General features: G+C 37.7%; 1 protein-coding gene across 3 annotated transcripts in view; it reads left to right on the plus strand.

Moving 5' to 3' along the window:
* Positions 1-15978, plus strand: part of Ubr1 (ubiquitin protein ligase E3 component n-recognin 1) — a 123726-nt gene that overhangs the window by 61915 nt on the left and 45833 nt on the right. For all 3 annotated transcript variants that reach the window (XR_003486564.2, XM_027422093.2, XM_035447131.1), the window contains 7 exons: positions 1566-1668; positions 4703-4751; positions 5119-5273; positions 8959-9058; positions 10173-10282; positions 12038-12124; positions 14363-14544. Coding sequence is in view for 2 of the 3 variants with exons in the window: in XM_027422093.2 (XP_027277894.1) it covers positions 1566-1668; positions 4703-4751; positions 5119-5273; positions 8959-9058; positions 10173-10282; positions 12038-12124; positions 14363-14544 (786 nt within the window). In the remaining variant the exon portion in view is untranslated. The remainder of the gene's footprint in view (positions 1-1565; positions 1669-4702; positions 4752-5118; positions 5274-8958; positions 9059-10172; positions 10283-12037; positions 12125-14362; positions 14545-15978) is intronic.

The following is a 15978-nucleotide window of genomic DNA, read 5'->3' on the forward strand; positions in this document are numbered from 1 at the left end:
CAGGAATGAGAATGTTGTGCAGTGTAGAGGGATGAGATGAGGGATACACTAGGTATTGATTGTGTTTAATAAAGAAATAATTAAACGTGTTTGTTGATGAAATGAGGTTCTTTGTTTTGTAAGTAAATGACAAATTTGTCTAGGTGATTTAGACAGTTAACTATTAAGACTATCTGATAACTCTTTCCCAATAATTTGAAACTATGAATTCATTGTTTTATAAATTTTTATTTTATAGCTAATCATAGAGTTTTCTCCAGAGTTAACTGTATTTTATAACCCTTTCACTCTTTGTGGTTTGTAAAGCAAAAATATTAATTGGATTAATTCTTGACATTTGGAAAATTGATACTAATCATGTATTTTGAGTTGTGAAAGTATTATGTTTAGAACCATGCTACTAGTTTTAAATAGCTTATAAAATAGCATGCGGTTCCCCCCCCCCCTTCACTAGCAATGGTTAATGATTTTTTTTTTAAGATTTATTTATTTATTATGTGTACAGTGTTCAGCCTGCATGTATGCCTGCATGCCAGAAGAGGGCACCAAATCTTATTACAGATGGTTGTGAGCCACCATGTGGTTGCTAGGAATTGAACTTTGGAAGAGCAGGCAGTGCTTATAAGCACTGAGCCATCTCTCCAGCCCAGTTAATGATATTTTTAACTTAAGATTTGGACAGATACTCAAAGATGCTAAATGTTCATAGCAATTAGGATATACTCTTAGTTTGGTGCTTTTCTTATTACCATGCTTGATAGAGGATTCCACACTATTGTTATAACAGTTTGCTATTATAAAAGTTTTCTATTAATGAAGTGTGTCTCTATACCATTTGAGATTTGATCCTAAATCATGTACTGTAGTTTAACAGGCACCTTTAAACCCAGAGGCTATAAAAGAAGTGTGGGAGTCTAAGCTATAACATGAGCTTTCTATCCCAGCTGGTCCCACAGCCCTTGTCAGCACCAAAGAAACACATAGACACTATATTATGAAACTGTTGGCCAGTAACTAGGGTTTTGTATTGGCTAGCTCTGTCTTAATCATTAAGCCATTTCTATTAATCTAAGTATTTCCACGTGGTCTTATCTCACCAGAGAAGGGTCCAGACCTCTAACTCCTTTGGCAGCCCTCATGGCAACTGTTCTGGCGGGCCTTCTCTGCCTACCTTTCCCAGAATTCTGCTTGTCCTAGTCTCGCCTATCTTTCTGCCTCATTGGTCACAAGTGTTTATTCATCCACCAATAAGAGAAACATATACACAGAAGGACTTCCCCCATCACTAAGTAGGGCACACTATCAGGTCCAGCTAGCATAAAACAAACTTCCCAGATTTATTTGAATTTCATAACTATTGAGTACAATGTTACTGTTGTCAGGACTTTGTATTCGATGTATGGTTTTTGTATTACAGTAGCAACTAAATTGATCATTTGTAAGATACAATTTTTTAGGAATTTTGAATTTTAGATTAGATTTTAGATTTTTACTTTGTTTTCAATATTGTGAAAACAAAACAAAAGCAAAACCTGCTGTTTATCTGTGTGTTTTCTGTTGCTTAGGAAACCAGGTGTGTCAGGCCATGGAGTTTATGAACTGAAAGATGAATCCTTGAAATACTTCAATACATACTTTTACCATTATTCCAAAACACAGCACAGCAAGGTAGGAAACATATCCTTTTCCGTAAGAAACCTGAAGTCCTGTATGCTGTTCTGAATCTGCAGAAAAGTAGTTTCACGATGGCTCTCATTAATAGAGATGTTAACTCATCCAAGAATATTGGCAATCTAGTGTATAGGCAATATTTAGATTTTCTTGACTATACCAAAAATGTGCTTTATAGTTGTTACAGGGGAAGATGGTTCAAAGATGAATCTTCCATTTCACAATCGCATGCTTCCCTTGTTTATCGATCCTTCCTTCCTTCCTTTTCTTCTTTCTTCCCCTCCCTCATCCTCGCTCCCCCACCCTCCATCCTTCGTCTTTCACAACAGTGACTATTCTGCAGAATATCAGTACATAGTGATCACTTGGTTTAGGTGACGAGTGGTTTTGTTCACCTTCTCTGACGCTGAATAATTTACAAAAGTGGGGGAAGGAGAAAGTTGGTTGCTACCAGCATTGTCTTGCTTGTTTGCTGCCATTGTGGGAAATGCTCTACTCTACCATGGCTTCCTCTCCATGATCCTGAATCCAGGTGTGAGCTGAGTGAGATACGGCTGCCCTTTAAGTCTCAATGTTTGGTACTAGCAATGGAGTCTAACACAGAAGTGTTCTTTTAATAAAATAACTAAACTGTGAATATGAATAAAGATAAAAGTTACTGTTTCATAGGTCCTTGTACAGAATAGAAACTAGGAAGCCTTTCTGACTAAAAGAACAGCCTCAGCTCTTTCTTTTAAGTTTTTATTACATTTACTTACTGGGGTATGGGTGTACACATGGCAGAGGACAACATGCAGGAGCCTGTTTACCCCTTCTGTCACTTTGGTCTCAGGAATTGAGACCCAAGAGGTTTTTTTTTTTTTTTTTTTTTTTTTTTTCTCTTTTTCTTTTTTTTTTTTTTTTTTTGCTGGGGGACCCAAGTGTTACTTGGTGGCAGGCACCCTTTACTGTCTGAGCCATCTCACTACTTGGGGCAGGGACTAATTTTTTTTTTTTTTTTCAAGACAGGGTTTCTCTTTTTGTTTTGGAGGCTGTCCTGGAACTCATGCTGTAGACCAGGCTGGCCTTGAACTCAGAGATCTGCCTGCCTCTGCCTCCTAAGTGCTAGGATTAAAGGTGTGTGCCATCACTGCCTGGCTAGGGGACTAATTTCTTTATTTTTTTTTCCAAAACTGACATTTTATTTTATCTTATTTTTTAAATTCTTTACTTACTACTAATATTTACATATCCATCCTCCAACTCCTCCCCAGGGTTAGTGAGGCCCTCCACGAGGGACCTTCAAAGTCTGTCATATCATTTGGGGGAGAGCCTAGGCCCTCCTTGCTATATCTAGACTGCAATAGTGTCCCTCCATAGGGAATGGGCTCCCAAAGTCTATTTGTGCTCTATGGCTAAAGACTGGCCCCACTGTTAGAGGTCCCATAGATTGTCTTGGCCTCCTAGCTGGCACCCACATTCAGAGGGCTTGGTTCAGTCCAATGCTGTTTCCGCAGCTTTATGACTCCATGCTCTCACTAATTCAGGTCAACTGTTTCTTCGGGTTTCGGCAGCACTGTCTTGGCTCCTTTGCTCATCCCTCCTCCCTCTCCACAATTGGATTTCAGGGGTATGTTTCAGTGCTTAGTTGTGTGTGCCTGTTTCTGCTTCAAACAGCTACTGGATGAAGCTCTAGGATTGGTAAGCAAGGTAGACATCAATCTCATTATAGGGGAAGGGCATCAAAGGCATTTTCTCAATCACTGCTTGGATTCTTAGTTGGGGTCATCCTTTTGGATCCCCTAACACTTCCCCTGTGCCAGACCTCTCTCCAAACCTGTACTGTCTTCCCCCTATCAAGGCATCTCCTTTCTTGCCTTCCTCTATGCCTCCCCTGTCTCAGTCCTCTTGTTCTCCTCTCCCCTCCCCTTGTTCCCTTCTCACCTCCTTCCTCTCCCCCCTCCCCCACCCCCAGGCTCCCACTTTGGTCAGGGGTTCTTGTCCCCATCCCCTTCTTCGTGGGACTATGCAATCTTCTCTTGGGGTTTTCCATATGGACAAACAAAACACCCAGGATAGCCAAAACAACCCTATACAGTGAAGGAACTTCCGGAAGCATCACCATCTCTGACTTCAAGCTCTATTATAGAGCTATTGTCCTGAAAACAGCTTGGTATTGGCACAAAAATAGACAGGTTGACTAATGGAATCGAATTGAAAACCCTGACATTAACCCACACACCTACGAACAACTGATTTTTGACAAAGAAGCTAAAGTTATAAATGGAAAAAAGAAAGCATCTTCAACAAATGGTGTTGGCATAACTGAATTCTTACATGTAGAAGATTGCAGTTAGATCCATATCTATTGCTATGCACAAAACTTAAGTCCAAATGGATCATCAAAGACCTCAACATAAATTCAGCCACACTGAACCTCCTAGAAGAGAAGGTAGGTGGTACCCTCGAACAAATTGGTAGAGGAGACCACTTCCTGAACATAACACCAGTAGCACAAACATTGAGATCGATAATTAATAAATGGGACTCCTGAAACTGTGAAGTTTCTGTAAAGCAAAGGACCCAGTCAGCAAGACACAACGCCAGTCCACAGAATGGGAAAAGATATTTACCAACCCCACATCTGACGGAGGGCTGATCACCAAAATATACAATGAACTCAAGAAGCTAGTCTCCAAAACACCAAACAATGCAGTGCAGTGGAGTGCAGAACTAAGTAGAGAATTCTCAACAGAGGAATCTAAAATGGCTGAAAGACACTTGAGAAAGTGCTCAACATCCTTAGCTATCAGGGAAATGCAGCTCAAAACAACTCTGAGATACCATCTTACACCGGCCAGAATGGCTAAAATCAAAATCACCAATGATCGTCTATGCCGGAGAGGATGTGGAGAAAGAGGAATGTATTTTAAATTAGTATATAAAGTACTTTAGTAAATACGTCAATCTGTTTGTTTTCAAACAGTATTCCATTTGTTTTGTGCTTGCTAAGCAGTGTATGTAATGATAGTTGCTACCTTTTCTTTAATAGGCTGAACATATGCAGAAGAAAAGGAGGAAACAAGAAAATAAAGATGAAGGTAACATTGAGATTCTGAACTGACACATTTTTACTTTTCTGTGGGTTGTTACATTTTGTTTTGTTGATTTGAGGGGGGCAACTAAAGAAAATACAAAGAGCTTCTTTGTGTTTACATATTAAGATGTGGCCAACATGAATGATAGTGTTTTAAATTGTTAGCATGTAGAATTTTTTTGAGAGACAGGTATACCAGTTTACATTTCCTTTGACATTGATATTTTCAGTGCTTTAAAGCAAAAAAAAATCACATGTTATTTTGCATTTAAACTATCAATTTTCATATTTGCAATTATGTATGCTAAGGTCATTCAAATAAAAATGTACTTGTTTGTCTCTTTTCCCCATTTATTCTACTTCCCTAACAGCACTTCCACCGCCACCTCCTCCTGAGTTCTGTCCTGCTTTCAGCAAAGTAATCAACCTTCTCGACTGTGACATTATGATGTACATTCTCAGGACCATATTTGAGCGTGCAGTAGACACAGATTCTAATTTGTGGACAGAAGGAATGCTTCAAATGGTATGTTTACCTGCAGTGTTTTCTTTGAGTTCTTGTGGACTCTGAAAAACAGTTAATGTCAATCAGAGCCATATTAGAAGCACATGATACTTAGGAATCATTAAAATGGGTTAACTGTGGCCCAGGTGTCTTTGGTGATAACATTCTCATGTTTTTAACATCTCTATCCTTGGGAAGTATTTATGTTTTAAACACTCAAAAAAAAAAAAATAGGATAGTATGGGGATAGTCAGGAAGTGAGACTGGGAAGGACTCATCAAGCCTAGGTGGTCTTGGAAAGGCTTGATCAGACATCTGAACATGTAGAATCCCATTGCTGGGCAGCTGGTGCCAAATTTGTATGTGCCCTGGAGGTTCCAATTTTGCCTGTTCACCACCTGTCTATCTTTCTTTTCTTTGGCCCATGGACCCTTCTCCAGGTATTCCTCAGCTTTCTCTCCAGGTGGGCCTTCTTATCCTATACTTCCCCTGCTCCTGTGAAGTCTCTGGCTTCTGTCATGGTAGGCCTAGAAATGAACAATTACAACTCCACAGTTACTGGCCTGCTTCTCTAGGAGCTGGCCATAGCCTGACTAGAAATCCTGTTCCCACAGGCACCCGCCCTGTCGCTGTCACTGAGGGTAGCTTTAACTAAATCTTTCTATTTATAAATAAGACTCAAGATAAGCAGGCTGGTGTAAAAAAAACCTGCTAGCTCAGAGATGCTGGGTTGCAATTAGCTCGCTGGCATTTCCAAAAGATCCATGCTTCTGCTTCACCAAACCACTCCAAACCCCACCCTACTAATTCCCGTGTCTCTAGCTCTCCCAGATGTCTTCTGGTACTCTATGATTACTTTCTGTCAACTAGTTGCCAATGCAGCCTTCTGACCCAAAGTTAATTTTATTTAATTAACAAATGCAAACTTGGGGTTCATAGTGTGATGGACTATCACTTAACAAACGATGGACACGGAAATGTAGAAGAAAATGAAGAAAGCTAATAAAAAAATGCATAAACAGGGCTGGAGAGATTGCTCAGAGGTTAAGAGCACTGACTGCTCTTCCAGAGTTCCTGAGTTCAATTCCCAACAACCACATGGTGGCTCACAACCATCCGTTATGAGATCTGGTGCCCTCTTCTGGTGTGCAGATATACATGGAAGCAGAATGTTGTGTATATAATAAATTAAAAAAAAAAGAAAAAAGTTTATAAAAAATGCATAAACAGCACAAACATAGAAGGCAGGGCCTAGATCCTTCTCTTTTCCCAAGTCTCTCCAGTTCTTCTTTTCCACCATCAGTCAGCATCTGTGTTGTGCAAGGGAAATTAACCTTCTACTCCCTCCTTTTGCTGTGCCCTTGCCTGCAAAGCTGCTGGGAAGTGGAATCCATTGGTTGATGAGTTCTTTTGGAACATAAAGTATTCCTATGCTAACTTAGGTATTATTCTCCAACTCTATTCAAATAAGGCTCCTTCTCCCTTCACCTGATTTAAGGACAAAGGAAATCTACTATTATTAGTGATAAGTCCATATTCCATTTATCATGCATTTGTTTCGTTTCTTTTTCTTTTTAAAATATATTCGTTATCCAGACAGCATTTGCCTATGTCGCCCTGGCTGTCCTGGAACTCACTCTGTAGACCAGGCTGACCTCAAACTCAGCAATCCAACTGAGTGGAAAGGCAAATGCCTGGTGCATTATGCTTTTTATAGACATTTTTTTTTTTTTTATTTTGTTTGGTTTGGTGATGGTTGGTGCTGGGAAACGAACCCAGGACCATGAATGTACTAGACAACACCTTTACCACTAAGCCACACTTGCAACTCTTTGTATTTATTGGTTTTTGAAACAGAGTCACATACTGTAGCACAGGGTTGACTGAAACTCCTATGCCTAGGCTAGCCTTAAACTTGTGGCAATCCTCCTGCCTCAGCATTCTGAGGCCTGGATCATACTTTCTAGCCATACCTGGCTTCTTGGAACCACTGATTAATAAATTACTTAATCCTGCTTCTTTATGGTAACTATAACTATATGTTAGGATAAGTCTTTCCACAAAAGCCACCTGAGCCCTGCCGCAATGTGGGCCCTATCCACCAATCTTCCTGAGTTCTGCCCACCGAATTAGGGCCCCAAATAATACACACAGACTTAATTTAGGTCCAAATGCTGCTTGGCCAAAGACTAGGATTTCTCATCTGCTAGCTTCTTCTTAATTATCATAAATCTATATATTTTATAAGATTTATCGAGGATGCCTCCCGCTGGTGCCCTCTCTTGCTGGCAGATGACATGGCAATTCCAGAGCAGAGACTAGGAGGAAGAGCAAGAGAAAATGGACAACTTCCTTCTTTTCCTTGCTTATATATGAGTCTGCCTGCTATGTCACTTCCTGCCTGGATCAAAGACTTCTTCACTACATTTCCCAGAATCCTCCTCGACTCCTAGTCCTGCCTAACTTGTTGCCTCATTGGCCAAACAGTACTTTATTCAACAATCAATAAGATGAACATACACAGAAGGACCTCCCCATCAACTATATATTTGTTATATACCTACTCAGTTTTCTCCATCCTTACATCCCCTGTTGGTTATTATTGGTCTGTAGGCTCATGTTCTATTTGTATCTCACTACTTGTAACAGTGATAAATATTTGCAGTACTATATTCAGTATTGTAATCTTTATTTGAACGCCAGTTAAATTTTTTCCTGCATCTCCCAGTGTCTTACTTAGGAGATAAGAACTGTTAATGTTTTGTATATCCTGGAAACTACCAGCATAAGCACAAAAAAGTCTGTCATTCTTGATTGCATGCATAGTTCATTATGTAGGTATACTATCACTCATTTAACTTTTCTCTTACTAACAGACTTTGGAGTTGGATGGGGGTTTTGTTGTAACAAAGAACACTGAGATGAACATCATTTATGGATCGTTTGCTTCCTTGCTTGTAATAGATTCTGTTTATGTTGCTCAGGCTGTTCTTTATTTTGTGGGCTCAGGTGATGCCTCTACTTCAGCCTTCTAAGTACATGAGATTACATGTGTGTACCACACATGGTTTATAGTGAACATCCTTGTACAAACATCTTTGTGTGCATAAATGAGTGTATTTGCTATACCAATTCTGAGCATGTATTCTGTTCCTTTACATTTTTGACTGATATTGTCACAGAGATTTTTTTAAAAATGTAAAACTAGTTTGTTTTTACTTTATCACAAGTGCAATGACCAGTGACTGCTTCTCAACACTCTTGGCAGCATGATTTATACTAAACTTCAAATTTTTATCACTTTTTAAAAAAGATTTTATTTATTTATTTATTTGTTTATTTATTATATATACAACATTCTGCTTCCATGTATATCTGCACACTGGAATAGGGTACCAGATCTCATAACGGATGGTTGTGAGCCACCATGTGGTTGCTGGGAATTGAACTCAGGACCTTTAGAAGAGCAGTGAGTGCTCTTAACCTCTGAGCCATCTCTCCAGTCCTTTTATCACTTTTTAAGTGATACCTTAAGCTATATCTCCTTAGTTTGGGGCATTTTTTATAATATCCATAGTTTCTCTTTCTGTTGACTATTTGTTTATAAGTTTTGTCCATTTTTTTATTGTTTTCTTTCTCTTGGGTTATTTATATTAGTACCTCCAGTTAAAGAAGCACTTCAGAGACCCTTGTTTTCCTCCTTCAGGCATTCCACATATTGGCACTGGGCTTGCTGGAGGAGAAGCAGCAGCTTCAGAAAGCTCCTGAAGAAGAAGTGACGTTTGATTTCTACCATAAGGCTTCAAGTATGCTAAAACATCATTTCCCAACAAACTTCTAGCTAATTGCCAGCTTGTAATTAAAAGTTTGGACCTTAAACATTTTTTAATGTGTTAGTCCTTAAAATATAGAAAGCCCTTAAATGGTTTATTTGCCTAGCATGTTTATTTTTTAATTAATATTTTCCAGTATGCTAATTTCTAAAAATTTCCTACTGCAGTTGTTTTTGCTGTATGTGTGGTTATAGTATGTCAGAAGTGAAGTATGTCTGACTGAAAATGTTTCCTTTTTAATATTGAAGACTAGGATATGTTTAGATTAAAATGCTATTATGCTAAGGAAGTTTTGTTCAAAGTGCATTCCTGAAACATTAATTGCAAAACCAATACTTTTAAACATAAGTAATCACATTTTTTATTTACACTAATTTTGTAGATTATTGAAAATACCACTAGCCTTCTTTGTATATGAGTATAACATCTCTCACTTCAGTATTTCTGCAGTTGTTCTTCTCATCATTACTTTGTATAGACAGTGAGCAAAGAGAGGAAAGGCAAGAGCAGATTATTAAGAGTAGCTTTTAAAGCCGGGTGGTGGTGGTGCACACCTTTGGTTCCAGCATTTGGGAGGTAGAGGCAGTTGAATCTCTGAGATTGAGACAAGCCTGGTCTTCAAGTGCTAGTTCCAGGACAGGCTCCAAAGCCACAAAGAAAGAGTAGCTCTTAGTACTACACATGGGTGATGCAGAGGGAGTCTTAAACTATGCCAGTTTTTCTCATACTGTTACTTAATTTAGTACTTAAATTTTCATGTAATTCTTCCTTTAAAAAAATTAAACACAAGGTGGTAGTGGCACATGCCTTTATACCCAGCACTTGGGAGGCAGAGGCAGGTGAACCAATGAGTTCCAGTCCAACCTGGTCTACAAAAGGAGTTCCAGGATAGCCAAGGTTACACAGAGAAGCCCTGCCTGAAGAAACATAAATAAAAAACAAATAAATAAATGTGTAAATAATTAAGGAGTAAAGGGACTGGCTGGCAAACCTCAATTATCATGTGATTGGTAGGCACTAAGAATTATAATTAGTACAAAATTATGAAGATAATTTTCTTTTAATATACTTTTGTATTTTAAAAAAGGATTGGGAAGTTCAGCCATGAATGCTCAGAACATACAAATGCTTTTGGAAAAACTCAAAGGAATCCCTCAATTAGAAGGCCAGAAGGACATGATAACATGGATACTCCAGGTATATTACCAAAGTAAACTGGTTTACTACACTTATGTGTATTAATGTGTATTAATGACAAGAGCACATTTCGATAAATGCATCATTAAGCAACTCATCCTTTCTTGAGTACCAGAATATACTTACGTATACCTAAATAGTTTGTTACTTGATGTGGCCTTGATACAGTCAACATACTCACTAAAAAAAAATGACAAGATGTGCCATGCAATGGTGGCACACACCTTTGACCCCAGCACTCAGGAGGCAGAGGCAGGGAGGATCTCTGAGTTTGAGGCCAGCCTACAAGTGAGTTCCAGTACAGCCAGGACTGTTACACAGAGAAACCCTGTGAGGTTGCTACTGGTATAACTTTGCATACTGTTTTACTTTTGTAAGTAGAAAGAGCATTCTCATGAAAAGAATAGTGTAAGGACTGAAAGTAGAGATCAGTGGTAGAATGTGTGTTTAACACGTCTGAGTCCTTGATTCAACCCCAGATCCATAAATAATTAAATAAAAGTTTACAGTATGATATAGGGAACACATAATAAGTACATATAAGTAATATTATACAGACTGAGCAGGTTATATTTAGGAATAGTTAGGAACATATATATGTGTATTCACCCATATACATACATACACACACACATACATATATGTATGCATGTAGCAACAATTAATGAAAAAAGAGGCCATGAATTTGAAAAAGAGCAAGGGAGGAGTATTTAGGAAGATTTGGAGGTGGGAAGGAGAAATTGTTTAATTATAATTTTTTTTAAAAAATGTCCAAAAGTGACAGTCATTTATTTTCATTATTGAATATTATTCACTATACATAATTGTATAACTCTATGCTATATGTTACTATATATAAAAATCTATCTGCTGCTAAAATTCAGCCACTATGTTCTCTTTCTATTTGTAGTCATTTACTATCAATTATCACAATCATTTTTTTATGGTAGTAATTCATTTTTTTTCTTTTTCTGTGGAGGTGCTTTTAATAATAAAAGCTATCTTCAATTATGTTATTATCAGTTGCATGCATTGAGTAATTACAGTGTGCCATGCTGAATTCAAGACTCCAAGCAATACAACTCTACAACTATAGTTGAAGTACAGATAATTTAAAAACAATCATCAGGATAATCCAAAAGAATGAGATAAGGTTCCCTTGAATAAGAAGAGGTCTTTGTCAGAAGTTAGAGCTGAGAACGGGATCATTCTAGAGCCAGGACTGTAAGACTGTAGATTATTTCGGGAAGAGGGAGTGTCCTGAACCTGTTCAGAAGTAGCCAAGAGCAAGCCTGGTATGACTGTAACATAAAGGGAGGCAGTAATGTCAGATATCCAGGGACTAGACTGTTTTTTCTTTTTAGGTCAGAATATAGTGGTATATTTTCATTTTCAGGACATGAATAAAAAATGTGACTTTAAACTGGGTTTGGTGGAATGCTATTTGATCCCAGTTATTTAGAAGGCTAAGTTAGAAAAATCACTTGAGCCTAGGAGTTAAGAGTTCCCATTAAAATTTACAAACAAGTCTGTTTGTTGCACCCCCACCCTACCCCAGACAAACAGCCAGGAGACTTGTTAACCAGCACTATTGTTTGTTGTTCATCAGGGTCACTTTGTAAATTTTGTTTTTCTAATACATTTTTTAAGTAGCTTACCTAAAAGGCACTTAGAGACAAGATGACTGAATCAGGTTAGTGATTTTTGTCTTCCTCATCAGTCTAACTAAACTTAATGTTTCATCTATTTTCACAGATGTTTGACACAGTGAAGCGATTAAGAGAAAAATCTTGTTTAGTAGTGGCAACCACTTCAGGTTTGGAGTCCATTAAGAATGTTGAGGTAACAGCACTGTAACAATATTACATTCTTCTCTGACTTTGAGTAAGGAGTCACTTTTCTTCTTTAGGAGGAACTTGTTGGTGTAAAGTATATGAGCTTTGTCCATCTTTTATTCCTATGTTTCTGTACTGCACTTTAACCACATATTCAGAAGGATTTATATATTTTACCAAAGTAGAGGAACTTGATGCCCAGTGGAACTCTGTTAGAAATTCTCTAGTATATTAATTTTAAAATATTTTCATGTCTAAAATTAGGATATGTCTCAGTCAATTGCATTTCATAATTTAGTCAGCAGTATTCATTTATTAGGAAGTATAAAATAATAGTACATCTTAGATTCAATAAAATTAGATAATGTGTAGGTAATGATTTTTCATAATTTGAAGCATATTTTGCTAATATTAATTATCTAACATTTAATTAGTAGAACATTCTTTTTGTTTTTGATTAATTTATTTAAAAATATTTTTTTGAGACAGCATCTCTCTATGTAGCCCTGGCTGTTCTGGGAACTCTCTACGTAAACCAGGCTGGCTTTGAACTCACAGAGATCCACCTGCCTCTGCCCCTCAAGTGCTGGAATTAAAGGTGTGCACCATCACATCAATCTAAATTATTAGAATATCCTTACTTGAGGTTATTAACTATTTTTCCTTAAAGATCATGCACTGTACTTAAGTTAGTGTATGGTAGATCCTTTGCCTAACATGTGAGAAGTCCTGGGTTAAGTCTTTAGGACTTGTAGATCCTTACTACTATTTTTATCTTCTGGTTTTAATTTTGGTAGGCCATATGCACGTAGAAATTTAGTCATTTCTTCTAGGTTTCCCAGCTTTCTGGCATGCAATTTTCCAATTATTCTGTAATGATGTTCTAGATTTTACTGTAGTCTGTTGTATAATACCCTTTCATTCTAATTTTGTCTTCACATTCATTCTTTATGATACATTGGCTAAGGATTTATCAGGGTTATTTACTTTTTTCAAAGAACCAACTCTTTCTTTAGTTGATTTTATGTTTTGTTCATTTAGTGTCTATTTCAGTAATTTCTTCCCTATTAAATGTATTCATATCTCATGGGTTTAGGATTGACTTAGTATTGTTTTTCAATAGCCTTGAGGTACATCATAGGTTGTTATTTAAGATCTTACTCCAGGCAATGGTGGTGCACACCTTTGATCCCAGCACGTGGGGATGCAAAGACAGTCGGATCTCTGTGAGTTTGAGACCAGCCTGGTCTACAAGAGCTAGTTCCAGGACAGCCTCCAAAGCCACAGAGAAACCCTGCGTTGGAAAAAAAAAAAAAAAAATCTCACAGTTTTTTGTTTTGTTTTGCTTTGTTTCATTTTGTTTCTTAATATAAGAATTTATAGCATTAGACTTTGTTCTTAGGACTGCTTTGACTGTGCCCCAAAGGTTCTGGGAGGTTATATTCTCATTTTCATTTAACTCTAGGAATTTTAATTTTTCTTTGGTTTCTTCAATGACCCACTGTTAATTCAAAAATGTATTGTTCAGTTTCCAAGTATTTTGTTGTTTTTGTATTTTTTTTCTTTTTCCTTTTATTCTATTGTGGTCTGATATAACAAAGAAGTTATTCTGCTGAGCATTGGTGGCACATGCCTTTAATCCCAGCACTTGGGAAGCAGAGGCAGGCAGATCTCTGTGAGTTCAAGGCCAGCCTGGTCTACAGAGTGAGGTGCAAGATAGCTAGGGATACACGGTGAAAACCTGTCTCAGAAAAACAACAACAGCAAAAACCAAAAAAGAATTAACTCAGTTTTTTAATATTTGTTAAGTACCGATTTGTGGCCTATGGTGTGATCAGTTTTGGAGACGGTTCCAGATGCCACTTAGAAGAGTAAATAGTCCCTATCTGTCAGGTGTATCCATATCCATTGGCTGATGGTATCTTGTAGCTCTGAGGGTTTCTTTAGTTATTTTGAGTCTAGAAGACCATGTGAGAGTTGGGTATTGAAGTCCCTCACTATTGCTATATCAGAACCCATACATTCTTTTATGCCTTCTAGTGTTTGTTTTATGAAGTTACAGGCTCTGCTATTTGGTTCATAAATGTTTATAATTTTTAAATCTTTTATTAATGTGTAGTAGCCCTCTTTATCTCTCCTAATTACTTTGTATTTAAAGTCTGCCTTATCAGGTATGGTAACTGCTGCATCAAATGGGAGATATTCAATCAGCCCTTATCTAATTTTGGTGTTACTTAATATTCAGACTACTCATGATAAAGAAAAAGCAGAACGGAAGAGAAAAGCTGAAGCTGCTAGGCTACACCGCCAGAAGATCATGGCCCAGATGTCTGCTTTACAGAAAAACTTCATTGAAACTCACAAGCTCATGTATGATAGCACATCAGAAATGCCAGGGAGAGAAGACTCCACTATGGAGGAGGAAAGGTAAAACAAAACAAATGTTCTTCTGAAATCATGTTTCCCCAAGATATTAAAATGGGAACAGTGAAAATACTAACCAACCCATTGTTTTCTATCTATTGGTATTATTAGACACACATTTACATATCACCTCATATACTCCACATTGTTTTTATAGTTTCTGGGAGAAATTATTATAATTATTACAGACTGAAAATAAATCTGTCACCTAATAGAAGTGATTTATACTGGTTTTTCTTTTGTGTGGGACAGGGTTGTCCTATCTAACCCATGGTGGTCTTGAATTTTGCAGCAATTCTGCCTGAGCCTCCCAAGTGCTGAAATGGCAGGAATGACCCACCACACCAGATATTTTCTTTTATACTTAATGTTTTATTTGTTTTTATCTTATGTGTATGGATGTTTTGCTTGCATATATGTCTGTTTACGTGCGTGTGCCTAATACCCACAGAAGCCAGGGAGGGTACTAGCTCCTCTGAAACTAGGATTCTAGGTTATTGTAAACTGCCATGTTGGGGCTGGGAATTGAATCTAGGTCCTCTGAAAGAGCAGCCAGTGGTTTTCACCGCTGAGCCATCTCTCCATCCCCCATATATTTAGTTCCAGAGCTTGCTTTCTCTGTATACCTTTTTTTTTTTTTTTTTTTTTTCTTCATGTTAGCACATGTAGATCTATGGTGTAGACTTTACATCATTCTTCTTCTCTGAATTTCAAGTTTTTAAATGTATTCATTTTTACTGCATATTTAAGGTGCACAACATGTTTTGTTTTGTTTTTTTATTGTGTGTGCATTTGGAGGTCAGAGGAAAACTTGTAGGAGCCATTTCACTCCTTGAATCATCAGGTCCCAGGGATGAACTCAGGTTAAAATTTTAGCAGAAACCTCACATTGTCTTTCCAAGTGACTGTCAATTTCTACTCCTACTAGTGTATGGAACATTGTTCCATTCTCACCAAATTAAAACATATGGGCTAGGAGTGAAGCCAGCGGAGTGCTGGCTCAACATACGTGAGGCCCTAGGTTCAATCCCTAGGACTGTAAACTGAAAAGTAAACATTTGCTGTTTGTTATTTAGTGCAAGGATGAAGTCTCATAAAGTTGTTTACTGACTTATGTTTTGTAAATGCCTATTATCTTTTGCCTCTTTCTGTGGAGGCCTTTGCTCCTTCTTGGCTTCCTGATTTGTAATCTTGAAACATTATTTCCCATATCTTGTCCTTTTTTTTTTTATTAACATTATAAGGGTTTGCTATAAAAGAAATAGCAAGTTCTTAATGAGGCCAGGCATGATGGTGCATGCCTGTAATCTCAACACTTGGAAGGCAGAGGCAGAGATGCCTCAAGTGTAAGGCCTATCAGAGTGAGTTTCATGTCAGTCTGGGCTACATTGCTAAACCCTGTGAAACTCTCTAAACAAACCAAAAACCTTCAAAAGC

The sequence above is a fragment of the Cricetulus griseus genome, chromosome 6 (assembly GCF_003668045.3).
Source record: "Cricetulus griseus strain 17A/GY chromosome 6, alternate assembly CriGri-PICRH-1.0, whole genome shotgun sequence".
NCBI lineage: Eukaryota > Metazoa > Chordata > Mammalia > Rodentia > Cricetidae > Cricetulus > Cricetulus griseus.